The sequence below is a fragment of the Brachypodium distachyon genome, chromosome 2, assembly GCF_000005505.3.
Source record: "Brachypodium distachyon strain Bd21 chromosome 2, Brachypodium_distachyon_v3.0, whole genome shotgun sequence".
Taxonomy (NCBI): domain Eukaryota; kingdom Viridiplantae; phylum Streptophyta; class Magnoliopsida; order Poales; family Poaceae; genus Brachypodium; species Brachypodium distachyon.
The window spans coordinates 57,339,020-57,360,125 of NC_016132.3; the positions used below are offsets into that span (position 1 = coordinate 57,339,020).

Here is a 21,106-nt window from a genome sequence, read left to right on the forward strand (position 1 = left end):
ACGCCCGTAGATGTGCTGCTAAATTCTGCCCGTATTACTTACAAGTCTGTTACAGGCTAGATAGATCTACTAATCGCTCCATCGATCCTTCGATCCTGCTGGTACTACTAAATTCGCATCCTACTGCTGCTGCTACATCAGCGATTAATTCAGGTAAAAAAGCCTTTCGAATCCAACAAGGGCCGATCAACCCAGCAATATACGCACACCGATAAAACAACAACAGCATGTATGTATATGCATGCATATATAAAATCAGATTGAGATCCAGCAGAGATGAGACTGAATTATTCCTCTGTAAACAGGAAAATAAAGAAGAAGGAGAAAGCAGCAACAGCAGCAGTCAGAAAATTCAGAAAACCAAGGCCGGCCTTCCCTGGCGGATGAAGGCAGCTACATGATCCTGAGACCCTGGCCGGGTCAGTAGCAAGGGTAGACGACGCAGCGCCTGCGGCGGGGAGGCGGCGAGCAGACGAGGAAGAGCAGCAGGATGACGGCGGCGGCCAGGAGCAGCGGCAGCGGGTTGAACTCCGGCTCGTCGTCCGACTGGCTGCAGCACAGCTTCCCCATGACACCACGATCGACGAAGCTCTGGTAGGAGGAGGAGGAGGAAGAAGAAGAAGAATAGAAGAAAGGGGCGCTAGCTGGTTGCTTAGATGATCAGGGTCAGGCAGTGGGATTCCTGTGTCTTAAAGACTCAGACTTTGGGTCGGTCTGGTCGCCGTGTATATCTGATATATCTCCTCCTACTTCCTTTTGGCGTCAGTCTGGGCATATTATCATGTGGGCAGCCAGCCAGCCGGTGGTTGGGCCGTCGCCGTCCGAAACTCCTCTTTCTTCTTTTCTCGTCGGTCTTGGGACCGCTTGGTTGGGGAAGAGACAATGCTAGGCCAATCAATCGTGCACCCACCGAAGAACGAAGGCACGAGGCCACTACCAAACGGGCACATCATCAGGATGAGGTTGCTAGCACATGTATATAGGACTTGCTATTACTGTACTGCCTGTATGCATAGGAATGGATGGAGTCGGTGTGATTAGTTTATATTGAGGCCCGGTCAATTCAGTTTTCTTCAGTTGGGGACTGACTGTCATTATCGCTTGGTAATTACTACTCCTACTCCTAGTTTGGTTAGTTTAGGCTCTGCTGGTGTTGTCTACAAATGTCATGCATGATGGTGAAACACCAGATCTTCTCTTTTTTATGACCAGACCAGACCAGAGTATTGTCCTGTCTACCCTTCGGAGTATATGATGATGATTCTAGGTATGCATAAATGTCCTTTAATTTTGCGTTAAAAACAGGGCATGCATCGTCCATCCTATAACTAGCGAATACTATATGCCAATTTCAAAAGAAAAAATATACTCCCTCCGTTTCTAAATATTTGTCGCTATTTTACCGCAAACTTGCACTAAAATAGCGGCAAGTATTTAGGACAGGAGGGAGTACATCGTTAAGAACCACTTGCTGTCGTTGTACGACCTTGATCGAGTCCTTAACTGCCATTATATAGGTCTCCTTCCTTCCTAATGTCAACAAATATAATTGCAACTCTTGGCGCGTCCTATACTAGCTATATAGTGGTTGTTGTAATATTCGTTTCAACAACATAGAAGCTGACCTGCACTGAAAAGTTGATCACATGCCGACCTAGTTTAACATCATGCATTTATCCAAGAATTGTGCCTTTGTGTTGCAAACTTGCAATTTATACCAGTACTTGTAAAAAAAAAGTACTCGTAGCAATTTGCCAGTTTTTTCTAAGAACCTGGCAGGTGGGGCAGCCTTTGCATTAAAAGTGCTAGGAGGAAACAAAGTACAGAGGGCTAGAGCAGAGGAAAAACGACCGGGAAAAAGAAATGACGGAACAAGGAGAGGCCGCAACCAGAAGACAGAAGGCCTAATCTCGCAGCATCGAAAGGCCTCCGCGAGAGATGGTCCGTACCGTGAAGTAGCTGCGAGGGCGGAAGGCCCATCGCTGCAGAATCAGAGGCATGGAGAGCTCTGCAATTTATACCAGTTTTAGATGCCACGTGTTGGATGCCGAGAGCTCCCTCGCCACTGGGGGATCTCACCACCCGGTCTTTGAACTGTCGAGGCCTTCAACTTTCAGGACAGCATCGGAGGACCAATCGTATTTGTACGTGGTTCTAATAGTACGATCAATGAAGTGCTAACGTTGAATTGCAGAGCAGCTCAAAAAACAAAAAAACGTTGAATTGCAGAAGATGAGAACGATTGCCAGATCGATTACCTACGCATGCACATGCAGCACAGTCCAATGCCGCAATACAAAGGAAATCAACCGAGCAAAGCAAACTCAACATTTCACGCACACTCAGAAATTAACACACATTTGATCCAGTGTCAATGTCTTTTTCAAGTTTTAAGTCGACGGTGGCGATTCGATCGGAGCGGCGCCGGCGCCTGGTGCTTCTTCTTCTTCCTCCTCGTCGACGGCGGTCGTCCCCTGATCCTCCCCTCCTTTGATCGCCTCGGTGGTGGCGTTCATGGCATCCTTCGTCGAATCAACAACGGCTACGGCTTCTTGTTTGACATTCTCATCATTTTCCTCCTCCTCTGGCTCCTGGGAGACGCTCGCGGCCTCTTCCTGCTCCACGGCGACCGGGGCCTCCTCCTTGGCTTCGCTCGCCACCTGCTCGACGGAAGTCCGCTCCGCCGTCGGATCTTCCGCAACGTTGTTCCCGGAAGGCGTAGGTTGCTCTTGCTCCCCCGCCGCCTCCTCCACCGGCTCCGGCACCGGAGGCACCGGGATTGCGAGGCTTTCCTCGTCCTCGTTGGTCGAGGGAGTAGCCGCGCCGGTGACGGTTTCGTCGTCCTTGGCCGCCGCCGTCGAGGTCGGGGCAGGCGCCGTGTCGACGACGGGGACCGCCGCGGCGGTGATGGTTTCGCCTTCCTTTGCCACCGGATCAGCAACTGCGACGGTGATGCTTTCGTCTTCCTTGGCCTCGGGAGTAGCAGCCGCCACGGTGGCAGTTTCGGCCACCGGAGCAGCAGTCGCCACGGCAGCAGTTTCGGCCACCGGGGCAGCGACGGAGGCGGCAGTAATTTCCTCATCCTTGTTGGCCATGGCAGCCGGCGGGAGGGTAGTGGTGACAACGTCGTCAACCGCTTGGGCCGACGGAGCCGCCGCCGTTTCCATGGAAACGCTTTGGACGACCTCTGGATCGGACGCCAAGGAGACAATGTCTTCCTCTTCCTTGGCCGACGCCGGCGGCGGCGCGGGCACGGAAGCATCAGCCGGCGGCACGAGGATGGCGACACCGGCGGCCTCCTCCTCGGTCACCGATTCAGGAACGAAGGCGGAGGCACTGCCAGCGTCGTCATTCTCCTCGGCGTCGCCGGAGGCGACACTTTCAGCGGCCACGGGCACGGGAGCAACCGCGGCGGCGGCGACACCGCCGTCGATGTCCTCTTCCTCCTCCTCGGCGATCTCCTCGATGTCCTTCTCCTCCTCCTCCTCCTCCTCCTCCTCCTCCTCCGACGCCGCCGCCCACGCCTCGGCTTTGGCTGACGGTAACGAAGCTTCTAATTCTTCTTCTTCGTCGTCGACGGCCGGCTCGTCTTTCTTCTCCTCCTCCGCCCCAACGACGGCAGCCGCGACCGAAGGCGACGCCTCGCCATTGCCGATCTGATCCCGATCCCCTTCTTTCTCCTCGCCCACGAACACGCTCTCGGCCGTTACTGATGCCACATCGTACTTCTGAACATCGGCGGCAACGACTTCGTCCTCCCTGGTCACATTCTTAGCCTCCTCCTCCTCTTTCTTCCCGCCTGCGACCTCCTTCTCCTTGGCGTCGGGGCCAACCGCTGCCGCTACTTCCCCACCGCCATTCTCGGCCTCCCCCGCCTTCGGTCCCCCGACGACCTTCGCGGCGACCGCGGCGGCCTTCTCCGGCGCCGGGGCCCTTGCCACCGCCTTGTGGGCCTTCCTGACCTGGTCGTCGCCGTCGACCTTGGTGGCGACGACGCTGGACTTGCGGCGGAAGAGCTTGCGACTGCTGCACCTGCCGCTGCCGTCGCTGCTGAGCACGGCTTCCTTGGAGGTGCCGCAACCCATGGCCGGCCGGCGATCGAGGCAGGAGCAGGCTGCACGGCCGGAGGACCCTTTGTGATTTGAGGCCGGGAGAGAAACCCGAGGGACAGGTTTCCGTCGTCTTATTATACACAACAACTGCATGCGTGCGGCCGCCCCATGCATATATATGGCGTTGCAAAATTAGGAAGCGGGGAAACGGAAACCGCAAGCGATCCAACATTCCAAATGGGAGAGGTTCTCACATGCATGTGCTTTACATTAAAATTGGTAGCCTAGTTGTGCTTTGAGTATAAGGGAATTTTGAAAGAAGGAAAAGAAATATATCAGCATTTAGAGGAAGAAGAGAAGAGAGGATCTCTGAAGACAATGATACCATGTATATTCTGGCTTTTTTCCTTCTTTCTTTTTTTTATTTTGCCTTTTTCAGTTTTTCCTTGTAAACTCCCGGACCGTCTTTTGCGATCCTGTTCGGTAATAAATACTCACTCAAATCCTAAATTATTGTCGAAATATTACGTGTATTTAGATGCTTTTTAAGAATAGATGCATCCATATTTGGGCAAATTTGAGTCAAGAATTTAGGATCAGAGGGAGTAGATCACTGTATCTGTTTTGTCAAAAAAAAAACAGGTGTGCTTTTCGTATGAAAATTTCTGAACAAAAAAATGTAGTTGCTGTCTATTTTAGATTCTTCACATATTTCTGCAGGCCGAGTGTTCTAAACATGTGCTGCATTCTGTTAAGAGGATAGCAGGCATTGATCGGATCACAAAAAAGAAAAAGAAATCAAAAACTTGTCATTGTAATGCAAGAGTAAGCAGAGGATTCGGAATAGCAGATGGAGCATGGACCGGTGGGTGAGAGCTGCAGGAACAGGTGATCCATGGATTGGTAGGTTCCTGTGCAGCTACCGGTTCTCAATGCATCTCTATAAATTCTTTCTTCTCCTCCAGAAATGCTGACTGTGTCCTTGGTTCAGTTCCTGCGAGGCTGTTGTAGTTTTGGAACTTGGAAGCAGTTTCTGTTGGCGGAATGGATCCACCTGGGCCTGGAGGACCAGGGCATGGTGGACCGGGGCCTGGTGGGCCAGGTTGGGGAGGCCCTGGTGGGTGGGGTCCGGCTCCACCTGGCGGGCCTGGGTTTCCTGGTGGCCCTGGTCCTGGTCCTTGGGGACCTGGGTTCGGTGGCCCTGGCCCTGGTTCCTGGGGACCTGGGTTCGGTGGCTTCTTCGGGTCCTGGTAAGTTGGATCCGTTTTTAAAATTTTGAACTTTGCATTTTACAAGTGAAATTATCGATTCATTCAGTTAAAGGCTCAAAAGGAAGAAGACCCAACAGTTTCCCTTAGTTTCATTAGTTAACAGCTCAAACAGAATATCAGTTCATTCGACGTGCAATTCAAAGTGGCGAGGCACATATTGGTTGTTTAGTTTTCTTTTACCTCCGAAACTTTTCTGTTCGTGAAAGGTTACCACCTGACACCCTGAAAAGGTTTCTTTCTTCTACAGCTTCTACATCCTCTGCTGCTGCTGCCTGCTCCAAGATTGCTGCGGTCCGCTCTTCGGACAGCCAGGCCCGGGCGGCCCGCCACACCCCTTCTGATAGCATGCCGGCCGCCACGATAAATAAAGTACCGGGTTAGAGTTAACCCCACTTGGGTCAACATATTTGCCTCTTCGGAGTGTCCCTTGCCACTGTACAAACACTTCAAAAACCATGGCTTTCTTATCTACGGAGTATTTGAGATTATTGTATGCATTAGTTAACTGACTGTTATTATCAGTGCTGGATGCAATTATCGGAGCTCTAATATTATTACTCTGGTTGGTGTAATAGATTAAGTGTGAGCTGTGGAGAACTCCCTTGTTGCCTCTCACAAGCCAGAATGTGAAATCAATTACAGCCCCACAGCTCACTAAAATCAATTACACCAACCAGACTAAACAAGACAGAAAACTCCATCGAATGTTCTAAGGACCGAACCCAAAACACACTATAAAAACTTCCCAGGAGGAAGAGACCCAAGGTTAATTATAATCTACAGGGGCAGTAAACACTTTGGACGGTCCTATACAATGTAAAAGCTGCTCTATACAGGCAGGCAATTGGTAGTAACCTCATTATGTTCAAAACCGTCTGAACTAATTAATAACGATGATAGTGCTAAGCAATTATGCTCTTCCAAGATTTTTGTGTGTAACTGCCCTTCAACTCTGCCCAATACTGAAGCACCCAGACTGGATTCCGAATGTATGCCAACTCATAGGCGCAAGAGGTAGCCGAGCGACGTACCCAAAAGCGCCACATAAACCACAAACAGCAATGGGAAACCTACTTTACTCTTCGGGGTTCCCTTCTGTAAGAAAACCTGGCCATGTTATGCATAGTATTAGAAACAAGAGATGCAGATCGACAAGAAAAATGCCATCTAAACATTAAAAGCAAAACCGATCTTCACTCCTATGAAGACGAATCGGTGGGGCAGTCTGTCAACAGTTTTCTATTTTCTTATCTTACATGTGGAACTATCTCAATTTTAGCAGAATTATTAAAGACGTGACACGAAGCACGATAACAATGGTAGACATGTTAGGGTAGTCTAATTTACTGATACATAGCAAGGCACAGGTATTTTGCTAGTACAAGTAAAAGAGCAAATTGATCCAAGTGTGATGTACTACTAGTATCCAATGTATACCCCAAAATGACACATCTCCATATGCACTACCTGGAAAAATAGTGCGAGTGTCCATATATTTCAACAAAATAGCAAATTCTACAAGCAACTTAGTGCGTTCAGAGTGTGCTACTACTCAAGTCAGTTTCATTCAAACTATATTTTTAAGACGGGTCGACAAACATTGCAGACTGAAGATCACACTGATGCATAAACATATGTTGCCACGAGTAACAGGCATTTTCAGCACAAAAGAGATCCTGAACACAAGATATCTATGGAATTCTAATGCAAGATAAACATGGAATGGTTGCCTGGATTCTTCATGCGCAGGACTTGGTATGGAAGACCAAATAGTTGTCTCTTCATGGTAAGAAATGAGGGACATGGAACATGCATGGGTTGTGGCCTGGAGGGTTTTAAGGCGGCACTTTTTTTTACTGCAAGTTAAAGGTTAAAACATACAGTTGAGCATTCTTTACTTCTGTTATTCCAAAATAGTGGAACCTGGCCAGTGGTTGGTTGTTTGAAGAAAAGAAAAAAGGATGTAGATGTTTCTGAGAAGAAGAAGAAGAAGAAGAAGAAGAAGAAGAAGAAGAAGAAGAAGAAGAAGATCATACCATCTCTTGTTGTAATTTATCCCTCTCCTGGGTGGTGGTCCTGCTCTCTTCTCTCAGCTTTATTATCATCCTTTCAGCCTACAAAACAGAAGCATAATATTTGTTTCATGTTGGAGGGTGTTCTATGAAATACAAGAAATCTAAGATAATAAAACAACATAAACTGATCTTACCCCCTCCAATTTTGATTCAAGGTTACTGAGCTTAGACTTCAGATTCTGAACATCTTCTGTTACCTGTTCCATATTAATAATACAAGGGAGAAATCAATGAAATTAACAGCAGAATGTTGCGCAATGTAGAATCAAGAACTTTAGAAGTATATCATAGTTTATGCACGTTACACATAATCAAATTTATCTTACAAAAACAATTTCTAGAGTATAAGGGAGAAACAGAACCATTAAAAAAAATTGCATGGTTTTCTTGCAAGGGCGTGATTTGGCTGAACAATACAGCCAGAACTTACCCAAAGTTATACCAATTTAGACAAATCTATGGCCAATATTCAAGCTGCTTCCAGCTACTCCCTCTGATCCTAAACTCTTGACTCAAATTTGTCCAAATATGGATGTATCTATTCTTAAAATGCGTCTAGGTACATGTAATATTTCGACAATAATTTAGGATCGGAGGGAGTAGTTCTTTTACTTCTTTTGTTGCATTTGTGAACCAAAATGGTTTAGACTTTAGACCATTTAACCAGAAATAGACAGTTGATACCAAAATCTAGCCAATTTCAGACTAAGTTCCACTTGGGAGTTGTACACGTCCAGCTAGAAATCAGAACTCCAGGAATAGTGCATGTTTAAGAAACTGATGTTCTTTTGTCTTACCAAGTTAAACAAGGGGGAATTACATATATGAGAATCATAGAATGGAAACTTACATGAGATAATTGATGATTCTGTGAACCAAGAAGTCCCCGGTCAATTAAGGTAATGGCTTCTATTGGAAGAGTTTCTTCTAGAGAAGACTTCTTTACAATTATACTGTCTTCCTTCAGAGGTGTAGTTTGCTCAATGGTGCTCGCAGGAGTATCTTTTAGAGGTGAAGAAGATTCATCTTTTAGAGGTGGGGAAGATTCATCTTTTAGAGGGGGAGGAGATTCTGCCAAAATAGCAGGTTCTTCATGCAGTAGCACAGGAATTTCTTGAGGGATTAGAGTCTCCCTGACAGGGGAAGGTATGTCAGTCACAACAGCTGAAATTTGTTCCTGAGGAAGAGGACCCACTTTCTCTTTAGCTGGCACATCATTCTCAAGATTTAGTGTATCTTTTAACACAGGAACCTCAGCGACTGCATCAGTATTGGGGACACCATTTTCCAGTTGCTCCACAGGAGGATGGGATACATCAACAAGGACAACTCTTAATTTACTTTCCTCAATATATGCGTTGGTTTCTTTGGAGAACTGCACAGAAGAGCCAGTAAGACTTAGAATGAGGATAGTAACATAAAAGGAACATTATGCATGTAGAGTTTCTCAAAGTATGTGCTTAGTTGCTTACAAAAGCAGGACTGAGGTCCGCATCGGATGTACCAGGAGGAACAACTGTGGTCTGAACCAAAAACTTGTCTTTTAATTGCATGTCTGGTGGAGCAGAACGCTGTGCTTGCATTGTAACTACATTTAAGAGACAATGAAGAAAATAAATCAAAGGAAAGAGTAAGCCAGCTTACAAAAAAAATCTAACAGGATCAAGTCACAATGCAAGACAAAACGAATATATAATTGCAAGCATCTCCCACAAGCAAATACATGCTGCTCATTTATGGCACGTCCATTTTAGGGAATGGATGGGTTGGTCCATCATGAGTCCATTCTGTAGTTTGCTGGGACGACCCCATTCCCCACTCTTTTTTAGCGTTGTGCTTATGAGGAATGAGATGGTGATAGAGCAACTTCTTCCAGTCCTCAAACAAAACATGAGAAAATACTCAAATCTAAAACGCCTAACAAAGAACAGTTCAATTAACTGAGAATGGAGCCATTTACATGGGCATGAAAACAACAATGGTCAAGGCCACTTCACATTATAAGCATTAGAAAGCGGTTTCAATAAAAAAATAATCAAGTTGTCAGTCATATTAGAATTAAAAGTTGGTTCAGAGCAATAAGGTCAACAGAGCTGCAGTACAATAAACTTCCATTCACAAAAGTACTACTCCATTATCAAAAGTGAGTACAACTCAGTAATGTACGCACCTGTGAAATCACATGTTGCCCTCGGAAGGATAACTCCAATATTTGGTCGGACACAGTATCTTTTAGGAGAAGTTGTTTTAACCTAGCAAATTTAATATGACGATCAGATACTGCAGTTGTGTTGATGATCAAGCTGTGATCATCTACTTGAACATAAAAGCAAAAAAATAACAGACAGTGTTTTAGCATGGTCAGAAATGACTGATGGACAGCATTATGAAACAATCCCCCTGTTATTAAACAAGTGCGTGTCACTCAGGCTTTTTCACTTTCTTAATAAATAAGTATTGGTATTACTTTACCAATTTGAGATATATGTATATCATGTTTCCCTACATAGTACATTCCCATACCTCAAAAGTTGAAATGTACCTTTCCATTGGGGAACTAGTGTCTCTGGACATGCAAACGAATGGTATATATGATATTAAGTAAAACTATCAAGGTCAATCTTCACATGCCTCATTGCCATGCTTACATGCATTTAGTAACAGAGGTGCAATTCTACTTTTAAAGATGCTCAATAGCAATAAGCCAGTAATCATGTTACAGTCAGAAAAGAGTATGCATCATCGTCAGAAGGAAAAATGGCAAACCTTGAAAGCAACATATTCATTGGATTTGTTGACTAGATGGACAGAACATGAACTTTGCTTCTTGAGCTCAACTGGCAATAATAATGAAGAGAAACCAAGTCAGATTTATATCTTAACAGATGAGAACTTGATATCTTATACTGAAACTGAAATGTCACAGAATATTTTTTGCACTTAGCAATTTACACATTATTATCAAGCACATACGTTGAAATTGGAAAGTTAAAACTGTATGAAACATCAGTTAGCCACATTAGAATCATATATGCTGAGAGTTTTGAAATCATAAAGACCAAATGACGATGCACTTATTTAGCAGAGTAATTTGCATGATTCCTACGAAAACCAATTGTGGAAATGGAGACATTATTTATCCATTTCACTAGCAACCCCCTCCCTCTTATTGTTGGCATGTGCATCACTGCATCAGGCTCCTCATTTGAAACCACCCCTAGACCGTATCTCACATCAGCTGCCTGCCCGGCCGTCCTACTAGTGGAGTATAATTTTTGCAAGCCTTAGCTCCCCTTTTCTGTCGTCACAATGAGTAGAGTGAATATGTGCCAACTACCGAGAGAGAGGGAGACTTTACAACCACTGGAATCACAAAATCGACCTGTCTCTAACCAAACGAACGGAAAGGCAGCAACCTACCAGCGTCAGAAAAAACAAGGCTAATCTTCAAAAACATATTAAGATAAAAATTACAGGGAAGATCTGAACTCTGGTAATTTATCTTACAGAACACTAACAACTCGCCCGGGGCAAAAAAATTTTACAATCCTTAGTTCCCTACTGCTTTCCCTAGGCCCTCTAATTTTAGAAAAGCTAAACTGCAAGTACCTAAACCCCGAAAAATATGCAAGTTAGAAAAGCTACCAGCTAACATTCTGTTGTTTGCACCCGTTGCTTCGCAACTTCACACTAGTATGACGATCACAACGAGCAATATCTGGCTACCAGTTTCAAACCAAACGTTAATCCTCCACATCACAATCCGATCCTAAACAAACGCCACACAAAAGCACTTCACATCAGGCCTATTCTCCGATCAATCCACAACACAATAAGGCAACAAAAACCATCAAAACAAACCACCAATCAACCGAACGAAGCTCCAAATAAAAAAATCAAACGACATATAAAACCACGGAGGAAGGGCGTAGTCGAGCAAGTCATCGAATCCATAAGCAGGCATGGACGCCGCACGCGAACTCGTACCGCCGCCGAATCGATTCGCTCCTCATCCAAACACGAATCAGAATTTACTATCGCGCGCAGGGGTGGGGGATGAGAGGAAAGGGGAAAACAATCGTGGGCGGTGCTTACAGGTGAACTGGAGCTCGCGGGGTTGGATCTCGACGACGCCCTGCCCCATCGGAACCACAGCCGGATCGGATCGGATCAGCGCCTATAGCTAAAACACGGTCAGCAATCCCGTAAAACCGCCGCCGCGGAACAGGAACCTCCTCCGGCTCCGGCTCCGGCAGAAAAAATCTCCCCCGCCGGCTCCGAGACCGGGACAGCTCTGGCCCGGTTAGGCAGCGGTGGTGGTGGTGGAGGAGGAGTGGGAGGGGGGAGTTGGAGTGAAGACGACGGGATTTGAAGGCGACCGCCCCCACTTTCGCTCCTCGTCGAGTCTCGCGGCGGGTTTGACGAAGGGGGCGGTTGCTGGTGCTGGGGGACGCGGAGCGGAGCGGAGCGTGGTGGGGGCGAGGTTTCCCAGGGTGAGTTCAGCCGGCTGGGGCCCTCCTTTTACGGGTGGGGTCACCACATGATTGCCCGCTTTTTTCACATTGGCCCAAAGGAAACCAAACAGAATGCTGCGGAGATTCTGTACTGCAAAGAATTTTGTATTTAAGCACCAAGAATTCTACCGGCTCACCAGGAAGGACAGACTTGTATACGTAGAAAAAAAAGGTAAGCTTAAGTAGAGGTCCAGCGCCTCCAGCGGTGTCCTCTCCTTTTTCTACACGTAGTCATCTCTTTAAACCACTCAATCTTGTATTCTAGGACGGTTTACTTAGAAAATCAGGGAGTATCAAAGTACACATCCGGGGATCCCTCCTCTTCTTTCTCGCGTTCTCTACTGTTCCTGCATGAAAAAACCCTAGATCTCGCCTGGAGCTCGGCCAGAGCCCGGATCCTCACTGCCGGCTTCGCCGGTGGGGATGGAGATGGGGTAGGTGTCGGGAGCTCTGTCGGAGTTAGGTTTCCCTCTGAGATGTTCGGCTTAATGCCGGGGTGTGGCGCTATGCCGTTAGGAGGTAGTCTGGGGCCGCGTGCGAGTAGCGGCCGGCAGCGTTTGGTGGCGGACGTCCCTGTGGTGGCCGGAGCTAGATCAGCTGCTATGGAGATGGACGACGGCAACCTCCCAAATAAACTCGTTGTCCTTTCTTTGCAGGGAGTCCTCTGTTCCTCCTCTTGAGGTCAGAGTCATCGTGGTGGTGGCTCTCCGACGAGAGGATGGAAGCGGGTTGAAGATTTCCTCTTGTGGTCGAGCTCATCAGCAGGGGATACCGTGGAGGAGCTTCGGCGCCTGCAATCGGCCGTCGGCTCCCGCAGTTCCTCTGCATCTTCTGGTCGAAGGGCGACCGAATCTTTTCCTCCTGGCCAGAGTGTCGATTTGGAGGCAGTTCTTCCCCTGGTTGGTGGTCGCAGCAACCAGCTGCGACGGCTTCGTCGTCCCAAGTGGTGTCGTCCCCGGTGACGGCGAGGAGAGCGCCGATTGGGGGTTGAGGACCCAATTGCGTTTCTTCTTCTCCTTTGGGGGTCCTTTCTGCAAAGTCCAAGGACTTCTTTGTATTTTAAAATCTGATGTGGGTGTGCTTGTACTTTGTGCTACCAGTAATGAATAAATTCGGGATCCTTCGAGATCCTACCTTTTACAAAAAAAAGGACGCTTTACCTTTTTTTTCTTTTCTCTCTCTCGGTGGTCGTTTTCTTTCTAACATCACCTTTGCCATCTAATAATGGGGCGAGGTGTTGCTCCATACTGCCGTGCAATGTTGTGTTCCGTCTTTTGTTTGGTTTCTTTAGAAGGTTGTGTTTCTTTAATCTTTCATGTGAAAACTGTAAGTTCTTGTAAGACCTTCTACTCTTACTTTTAAGGTCTAGAAGTGTAGGGAGCTTCGTCGCATTTGGTACTCTGACCTCGACTCAAGGCATGCGCTTAGGGAACTCCATCGACGCGTGCTCCTTCAGCTCTCACAACGACGCCGCCACCTCCATCTTGTAGCCACCCATCTCGTCTCGAGGTTGACATCGACTCAAGGCATATGCTTCCGTCTCCGTCTTGCAGCCGCCTCTGTCGTCTGGAGGTTGATATCACAAAATGACAAATTGTACCGAAATGATAAGTTCAAATCGACACTTAAACTCAAATACTCCTTCCTTCCATCCCGAAAGAAGTGACGTGAATTTTTATATAATATATACAAATTCACGTCAATTATTTTGGAGGACGGAGGAAGTACAATGTGTTTTTTAGTACTCGATAAAAAGAGGAAATTGCACATTTCACCACCTATTAGGAACGTTGTTGCGCAAAACACCACTTCTACGAAATTTTTGCAAATTTCACCACATATTGGTCTAATGAGTTGCAGATAGGTCCTAATAGCGTGTTAGACGAGTTAATCACGTTTCGGACCTGTGGGTCCCGCATGTCAGTGCCAACGTGTATCGAGCCCTTTGCCACGGTGGACCGGGTCGGGTTTGGAGTCAACTGGTTAAAAGAAAATCACGTTTGATTAGGTTTCAAAATATGGTAAATCCGGTCGGGTCAGGTCTGCCTCCCCCGAATCGGGCATGATTTCATTTTAATAGGTTGGTTCAGACCCGACCCAGTCCACCGTGGTAAGGGGCTCGTCCACGTTGGCACTGACACATGAGGCCCACAGGTCAAAATTTGGTTAGCTCGTCTAACACGCTATTAAGACCTATTTGCAACTCATTAGATCAATATGTGATGAAATCTGCAAAAAAATCGTAAAAGTGGTGTTTTGCGCGGCAACGACCCGAACAGACGGTGGTTTGTCGTGCCAAGGATGCCAGGAGCTTTCACGGCCATGTCGGCAAAACAGACGTGGACAGCTCAAAAAGTTACAGCGCCGATCTCTGCCACCGCCCGCCTGCACATGTTTTGTCAGTCCACTGTGGTGATCCCGAATCGGCGCCCGCCTGTACTCGTACGTACTACTGCTGCTATGCTGCCGTTGTTGTCGATGGATCGTCCAATGGGATCCTGCAACGTGGAAGAGCTCAGTTCTTTCCTTCATTCAGAGGTAAGTTCAAACTTCAAAGTTAAACAACATCGGCCGGCGCTAGCTAGCACCGACCAAGGTACGTCTGCTCCGGGAACACTGGCCACGTGGATGCAGACTGTGCAACTCCATCGTTGCCACGTCACTTCACATGCAGCTCTTGCTGATCCATCAAAATGCAAATTAAAAGCTGGAATTGTCCAAGAGATAGAGAAAGGCAGCTGGTTAATTCTTGATGCTGATTATTATTACTTGGTGAGGCAGGCTATTTGTGCTGCTTGAAAGGGAGCATGCAGTTGATCCAAAACACTACTCGTAGTACTGATTAGTGGTGTGGTTACTCTACGACAGTGTACTCAAATGAAAAGAAGCTTTTCACTTTGTTGCTAGTGGAGCACATATGTTTTCATGCTACAGTTTATATACGGCCAAGCTCTTTCGGAAAAGGCACTTTACAATGTTGTTCTGTTGTTACTACTTCTTTCGCCCATATTAATTATATTAATTGATTCAAATTTGCACAAATATGAATGTATTTATAACTAAAAAGTGTTTAGATACATGTAATATTTCGACACTTAAAATGGGACGGAGCGAGTAGATCTGTAGATGCTAACTTCTCTGTATGCACCTTTTAATTTTTTTTTGTATACGTGGTCAGTCGTGCATGGAAGAGAAGAAGTTCCTACTGAAGATATATTTTTTTTCTCAATGCGAATCATGGTTGTAAAGGTGCATGATTTCTGAAAACCGGTAGGCCTTCCTTTTTTTTTTTCCAAAGTCTAGCGATTTGATCGAACGATCGATTGCCTTTCGAGTCCGTATGCTGGTCTACATTTAAATAGCTGTTACAAACTGCAGTGATCAGTGCATGGATCCAGTACGTATATTTCTATTTTATGCAGATGTACGTCAGCAGCTGAGCTTGATTTCCTTTACTTACAAGGTAAGGCACTCCTCTCTACTCGAAATTCTTCTTCGGTGGTTGAACTTGAGGCATCGTACGCGCGCATCTTCCAAGTCCAACCGACGACCGCCCACCCATTTTCAATTCCAAGCCGTGCCATGCCAAAGGTAGATGATCGATACCGTATCTTTACACTTATCTAAGTTGGTGGCTGCGAGTTCACTCCAATAATACTACCTCTTAATGGCTACAGAGTCATCTAATTGCCACGCATTTTATACGTATCATGATCTTTTGACTATTCTTGATCGGTTTTGTTGACTTTTAAGATTAAAAAAAATCAAAAATAATATTTTGAGATATATCAGAAATTTTAAAAAATATGAGCCACAGCCACGGATTCTTAATCTCGTAGCAAGGTACGGACATTTAGCTAGTACTAGAATAATCATTGAGTAAACCGACACTGTACTAGCTATCTTGACTTTGTGGGTGTTCCGACAATTGTCGTTTGAAAGGCGGCTTTGAGTTGATCAATGTATTTGTTTTGTCAGTTTCGATGAATAATATAATAAAAAAGGCTGTGTGCATCATTTTGATGCAGAGGCCGGAGCTTCATCCTCCATTTCAAAAAGAAAAAGCTATCTTGATCAATGTGCATCATTTTGTGTGCTTTGGGTGATGTCTAGGTAGTTGTCACGGGTGCGGCAACCGTAGACGACGGGGAGAGAGCGCCGACGGTCGTGGTGGGCGAGGAGGAAGTCATGGGTGGAGGTGGCGCGGCGCTAGAGCTGTAAGTTTGTGACCCTTAGGGTACCCTGTGACCCTCCTTAGTTCAACCAAATGAACTAAAGTTTTAAAATGACACAACTTTTTGAAAAACTATTTCATTTGATTGAACTAAGGAGGGTCACAAACTTGCAGCTCTAAGCGGCACCAGTCGCGGCAGCGGAGGAGGGGCTTCGGGGGTAGGCGGACGAGGATTTCCCATATCAGGATCTCGGGAGGGAGCCCGCGGTGGTGAGACGAGGCTCCAGCTCCCGTGGCCTTCTCCAGGGTCGCCGGCTGGGAGCTCATCCTAGCTGTTGTCTCCCGTCAGACGGACAAGAGGAGTCTTGGCGATGTCAGCGACGGCGAGTGGTGGCAGGCTGGCGGCGGAAAGAGAGGGAGGACCTAGGCCTTTCGAGGGAAACTGGGAATGGAGACTTTTTTTTTTGAGATGGGGAATGGAGAGACTTGAGCTGCTGCGGTTTGTCCTTTGGGCTTTGGCCCAGGGCCAGGCGGCCAGGCCCGATAAAAAGCTCTAACCGTACTCATCTTCCCTGCATGTGCTCGGCCAGGGCCGCCATTCGATGGAGGCCGAGACCCCACAGGCAACCAAAGACACCATAGATCTCAAGTTCATCCTCTCAAAAAAAAAATCTCAATTTCATAGCAAAACCTATTCTATTCTCAAAAAAAAAATCGTCCATTAATAAAATCTCTGCTTACAGAAAGAAAATGTTCATAGCAAACACACAGCTTTCCCTCCAACCCAACAGATACAAGAAGCAAAACAACTAAAAACACATAAATAGTGGCGGTGAGTACCCAGAACTTGAGAGCACCTGATCAATGCATGCTTATCGGCTTATGCAGTACCGAGTGATCCAGCAACCAATGGCACGTAATACATCCAGAATCATAGCGACTCCATTGCAACTTCTACAACACATAATTGGCCTCTGCTTGAGCCACAGGTAACCCAAATGGTCTAGCGACACTTGCAGATGGAAATGGAGATGCATCACAAAGAGGAACAACACAATGCGGGACCTGAGCCTGATCATATCATGGTTACATATATGAAGCATTCCTTCAGATTGTTTTTGGAACCCAAAGTGAAATGATGGAGACTTCCATACAGGGCAACGAAAAAACGCCGAAGCACGAAGAGGGCCTTCACGTCAGGTTTGTAAAACAGAATGACCAGTGTTCCAAGAAGGAGATCGTTCTTTGCTTACTTGTCTCCATAATTAACCAGATACAATGGCTTCATGAAGAAAACCTGACTAGTGCACTCATTCAATTTAGCTGTAGTGCTACAAGCTTTTCTAAAAATCAGGTGCAGCTTGCAAGTCAACAAAGAGGATAATCTGCCCCGTTTCATCCTCAGCTAGAAAAAAAACATAGGAACTTGGAACATACGTATATTTGCAAAATATGTAACATTAAGAAGATCACTAGGTGATCTCTCAAAATAAAGAAGGCCACGGTAAAAATCCAAGCCATTTCTTTAGTCCAATAAACAGATATGAGGCAGCGAATTCGCTAACTTCCGAGTAGTATAAAAAGATCAATAGATCAAGAAAAGAAAAGTCAATTGGCGAATCTCAAACACCGACCAAAATGAATTAGTAAGTTCAGCGTTTAGCATCAACACTCATGATAGACACTTCAGCCCAACAGATGTTCAAAAAAATATAATTTCAAGCAACCATGTAAAACTCAAAGCTTCTTCAACATAACTTTTCATGCATCAACAAAGAAGCCAGCTATAGCGGGTGATCGAGTACATACATATTGCAGCTCATGAGGATACGTACAACTAGGCTGTTAAGAAGCAGCACCTCACTGGACAGCCATAAGATGAAAGGCAAAGCGTTCACCACGTAACCCTCTAGTGTCGGAAAGAAGGCATGCTGAACGAGAGTCTGCTTGTGCCGAAATTCAGCAAGACCGAGGCGTTTAAGTTGGAAACTATCAACCAACTTGCTATCCATGTCAACCTGAAGTAGCCAGTCGCCATTCTCGACCAGCAGGAACAGCTCACCGTGAGGCATGACCTCCACATGCCAGTCCCAGGGACATTCATACTTTCCAAACTGCACCCTGATCTCCGCAACCGGCAATTCGACCCGGCACCTGAAGGTCCATACCTCGCGTTCGTAGTCCTTCATCACCCAGATATCAACAATTGTACTTTCATCATTGACACTGGACATGCCTAGCATGCCATCCATCTCAAACAGCTGAGTGAAGTCAAGAACAGCAGGGACACACATCTGTCGGAACGACTCAGCTGTGGTGTCAAACAACAATATAGTTTGACATGGCGTCAGGTGCAGCTTGCAAGTCAACAAAGAGGATAATCTGCCTCATTCCATCGTCAGCAGGAACAAAACATAGGAACATATGTATATTTGCAAAATATGTAGCATTAAGAAGACCACTTTGGTGATCTCCCAAAATAAAGAAGGCCACGGTAAAAAGCCAAGCCAGTTCTTTAGTTCAAGAAACAGACATGCGGGCATGCGGCATCTTGTACTCCCTCTGGTCCTAAATTGTTGTTGTTGTTTTTCGGAGAGAGTATACTAAAAGGATCATTAGATAAAAAAAAGAAAGAAGCAAAGTCAATTCTTCGGTTCAAGGAAACAGACATGAGACAGATCAAATGATGAATTGACAATATCGTCAGCACCCACGACAGGCACTTCAGCCCAAAGGATATTCAAAGAAAGGCAACTCTAACAATCAAAGTTTCTTCAGCATGACTTTTTATACATCATCAAAGCTTAGTGGAGCGATCGATCAGCTACATACATATTGCAGATGTGGGCAGCTAGGCCGTAAAGAAGCAACACCTCACTCGACAGCCATCATATGAAAGGCAACTCTAGCGTCGGAAAGAGGCATGCTGAACAAGGGTTTGTTTGAGCCGAAATTGAGTAAGATTGAGGTAGTTACGACGGAAACTGGCAACCAACTTGCTATCCATGTCAAGCTGAATCAGCCGATCACCAATTTCGACCAGCACGAGAAGATCGCCATGAGGAATGGCCACCACATTCCAATTCCAACAACATCCATTTATTCCAAACCACATCTTGATCCCCGCAACCGGCAATTCAACCCGGCACCTGAAGGCCACATCTTGCTTTCATAGTCCTTCATCACCCAGATATCAACAATTGTCACTTCATCATTGACGCTGGACATGCCAGGCATGCCATCCATCTCAAACAGGTGAGCAATTGTAGGAACAGCCGGTGCACACATCTGTCGGAACAAATTATAACAGAACATTTCATTTCAATACCTAAACAGATGAATGGAACCATGAAGAAAAATGGATCCGCAACAGAACATTTCGTTGAAAAGTTGACCATAATGTAATCGTTCAATTTAACGCGTACAGCTCCAAGATCTTCTAGAAATCAGGCGCAACTGCCTCACTTCATCGTCAGCTACGGCAATACTTAAAGCCAGGAAACTTATGCATATGTGTTGAACATTTAGCACTAAGAACTCAAAAAGAGAAGACCTCGATAAAAAAGCCAAGTCTTTAATTGTTTTTGAAGCACTGCAAAGTGGTGATCAGTTTGCGAATATCGAAATTCTGCACTGCCCTCGCGATTAGCTAAATCTTCAGCAGGTACATCCTGGTTTGATTCTCCTCCTCCCAGTATTGTACCTGTTTTGGTGAACAATGTAACCATATTATCTAAGCAATAAAGAGAACCTTTACTGTAAAAAAAAACTCCAAAAGAGAAGAAGACCTCAATAAAAAGCCAAGTCAATTCTTCCGTTGAAGAAACAGAGACATGAGGCAGCTAGATTGCTAACTATGATTACAAAGAAGATCACTAGGTAAAGAAAAACAAAAAAGGCAAAGTCAATTCTTCAGTTCAAGAAAACAGACATGAGGGTTGTATTAATTGGCAAATTTCAAACACCAAGCAAAATGACTTGATGAGTTTAGCGTCAACACTCATCATAGCCACTTCAGCTCAAAGGATACTCAACGAAATAAAATTTCATGCAACCATTTCAACAGTCAAAGCTTCCTAACGATAACTTATTTATACATCAACAAAGAAGCTAGCTGGCTCATAGTAGATCCAGTTAATACATATTGCCACCCATGAGGATACAGAGAGCTTAAGAAGCAGCACCTTACTCAAAACACTCAACAGCCTTCAGATGAAAGGAGAAGCGTTCGCAACCTGAACCTCTAGAGTCGGAAAGAAGGCATGAGGAATAAGAGTCTGCTTGAACCACATCTGCCAAACACTGAATTATTCCTTACGGGAACTGTCAACCAACTTGCCATCCATGTCAACCAGAAGTAGCCAGTCATCATATGCTAGGAGCACAAGCAGCTCACCATCCACAGACACGACAATCAGATTCCAAAAATCTACCATCGCTGTCCAAAAATTTCCATAGGTCCCAAACTGCAACCTGATCTCCGCAACAGGCAATTCAACCCGGCACTTGAGGGCCCATACCTCGCTTTCATAGTCCTTCATCACCCAGATATCAACAATTTTCGCTTCATCATTTACCGTGGACATGCCGAGTGTGCCATCCATCTCAAACAGTCTTGTACTGCTAGAAACAACCGGAGCACACATCTGCCAGAACACCTCGCCTGTGGTGTCAAACACCAATATCATGTTACTTTCGCTCCCCAGCTCCTCCCGATACCAATGAAGGCTACCACAGACAAGGACAGATTCGTGCATTTCCTCCGGCTCCACCCACGAGTACACCGACCCGATTTGCCTCGGCTGCTCACCTGAGCCCAATGTGAAGACGAAGCAGGCAAATTTATGCTGATCTCCCCGTCGCTCATCGATCTTAGCATCAAGCTGATTTGATAAATTCGTGGCATCAGGTCTGCCCCAGGAACCTAATATAAATGTCCATACAAGCTCATCGTCAGTTCATCACTGACCAATTGTAAATTAGTCAATTATTCATGATAAGTTAACCATGAGAAAAACTT

At 45.8% G+C, this 21,106-nt stretch overlaps 4 protein-coding genes and 1 long non-coding RNA gene across 5 annotated transcripts; 1 reads left to right on the forward strand and 4 right to left on the reverse strand.

The window, feature by feature from the left end:
- Nucleotides 1–2,223: 2,223 nt before the first annotated feature.
- On the reverse strand, nucleotides 2,224–4,085 carry LOC104583371 (neurofilament medium polypeptide-like). The gene is made up of 2 exons (XM_010235293.2): nucleotides 3,525–4,085; nucleotides 2,224–3,443 (listed from the first exon to the last, which is right to left on the reverse strand). The coding sequence occupies exons 1-2, from the start codon at nucleotides 4,083–4,085 to the stop codon at nucleotides 2,391–2,393; spliced, it is 1,614 nt and encodes a 537-aa protein (XP_010233595.2). The 3' UTR covers nucleotides 2,224–2,390.
- An 823-nt stretch (nucleotides 4,086–4,908) lies between these two features.
- LOC104582944 lies at nucleotides 4,909–5,744 on the forward strand. Its single transcript, XM_010234488.3, has 2 exons — nucleotides 4,909–5,302; nucleotides 5,571–5,744. Exons 1-2 carry the CDS (start codon nucleotides 5,020–5,022, stop codon nucleotides 5,702–5,704), a joined length of 417 nt encoding a protein of 138 aa, XP_010232790.2. The 5' UTR covers nucleotides 4,909–5,019; the 3' UTR covers nucleotides 5,705–5,744.
- A 264-nt stretch (nucleotides 5,745–6,008) lies between these two features.
- LOC100821088 (vesicle-associated protein 2-2) lies at nucleotides 6,009–11,862 on the reverse strand. The gene is made up of 8 exons (XM_003564983.3): nucleotides 11,494–11,862; nucleotides 10,165–10,235; nucleotides 9,569–9,650; nucleotides 8,871–8,986; nucleotides 8,249–8,773; nucleotides 7,533–7,595; nucleotides 7,360–7,437; nucleotides 6,009–6,430 (listed from the first exon to the last, which is right to left on the reverse strand). The coding sequence occupies exons 1-8, from the start codon at nucleotides 11,540–11,542 to the stop codon at nucleotides 6,323–6,325; spliced, it is 1,092 nt and encodes a 363-aa protein (XP_003565031.1). The 5' UTR covers nucleotides 11,543–11,862; the 3' UTR covers nucleotides 6,009–6,322.
- A 4,921-nt stretch (nucleotides 11,863–16,783) lies between these two features.
- On the reverse strand, nucleotides 16,784–21,006 carry LOC104583373. Its single transcript, XM_024458880.1, has 4 exons — nucleotides 20,397–21,006; nucleotides 19,236–19,374; nucleotides 17,896–18,397; nucleotides 16,784–17,387 (listed from the first exon to the last, which is right to left on the reverse strand). Exons 1-4 carry the CDS (start codon nucleotides 20,841–20,843, stop codon nucleotides 17,336–17,338), a joined length of 1,140 nt encoding a protein of 379 aa, XP_024314648.1. The 5' UTR covers nucleotides 20,844–21,006; the 3' UTR covers nucleotides 16,784–17,335.
- LOC112268536 lies at nucleotides 18,757–19,789 on the reverse strand. Its single transcript, XR_002964184.1, has 2 exons — nucleotides 19,640–19,789; nucleotides 18,757–19,374 (listed from the first exon to the last, which is right to left on the reverse strand). It is a non-coding gene; the product is annotated as an uncharacterized LOC112268536 (long non-coding RNA).
- Nucleotides 21,007–21,106: the final 100 nt, after the last annotated feature.

What these genes read in the sequence shown, in the direction of transcription:
- LOC104583371 (XM_010235293.2), bottom strand. Translation starts at nt 4,085, where the DNA reads ATGGGTTGCGGCACCTCCAAGGAAGCCGTGCTCAGCAGCGACGGCAGC. An exon ending in TACCGTCAGCCAAAGCCGAG is followed by an intron (nt 3,444 to 3,524) that starts GCGTGGGCGGCG and finishes GCCGAGGAGGAG; the next exon opens with GAAGAGGACATCGACGGCGG.
- LOC104582944 (XM_010234488.3), top strand. Translation starts at nt 5,020, where the DNA reads ATGCTGACTGTGTCCTTGGTTCAGTTCCTGCGAGGCTGTTGTAGTTTT. An exon ending in GGTGGCTTCTTCGGGTCCTG is followed by an intron (nt 5,303 to 5,570) that starts GTAAGTTGGATC and finishes TTTCTTCTACAG; the next exon opens with CTTCTACATCCTCTGCTGCT.
- LOC100821088 (XM_003564983.3), bottom strand. Translation starts at nt 11,542, where the DNA reads ATGGGGCAGGGCGTCGTCGAGATCCAACCCCGCGAGCTCCAGTTCACC. An exon ending in ATGAATATGTTGCTTTCAAG is followed by an intron (nt 9,651 to 10,164) that starts GTTTGCCATTTT and finishes TAAATTTGCTAG; the next exon opens with GTTAAAACAACTTCTCCTAA. An exon ending in CGGACCTCAGTCCTGCTTTT is followed by an intron (nt 8,774 to 8,870) that starts GTAAGCAACTAA and finishes TCTTCTGTGCAG; the next exon opens with TTCTCCAAAGAAACCAACGC.
- LOC104583373 (XM_024458880.1), bottom strand. Translation starts at nt 20,843, where the DNA reads ATGCACGAATCTGTCCTTGTCTGTGGTAGCCTTCATTGGTATCGGGAG. An exon ending in AAGCAAGATGTGGCCTTCAG is followed by an intron (nt 18,398 to 19,235) that starts GTGCCGGGTTGA and finishes TTGACACCACAG; the next exon opens with CTGAGTCGTTCCGACAGATG. An exon ending in ATCCTCATGAGCTGCAATAT is followed by an intron (nt 17,388 to 17,895) that starts GTATGTACTCGA and finishes TGAGTGCACTAG; the next exon opens with TCAGGTTTTCTTCATGAAGC.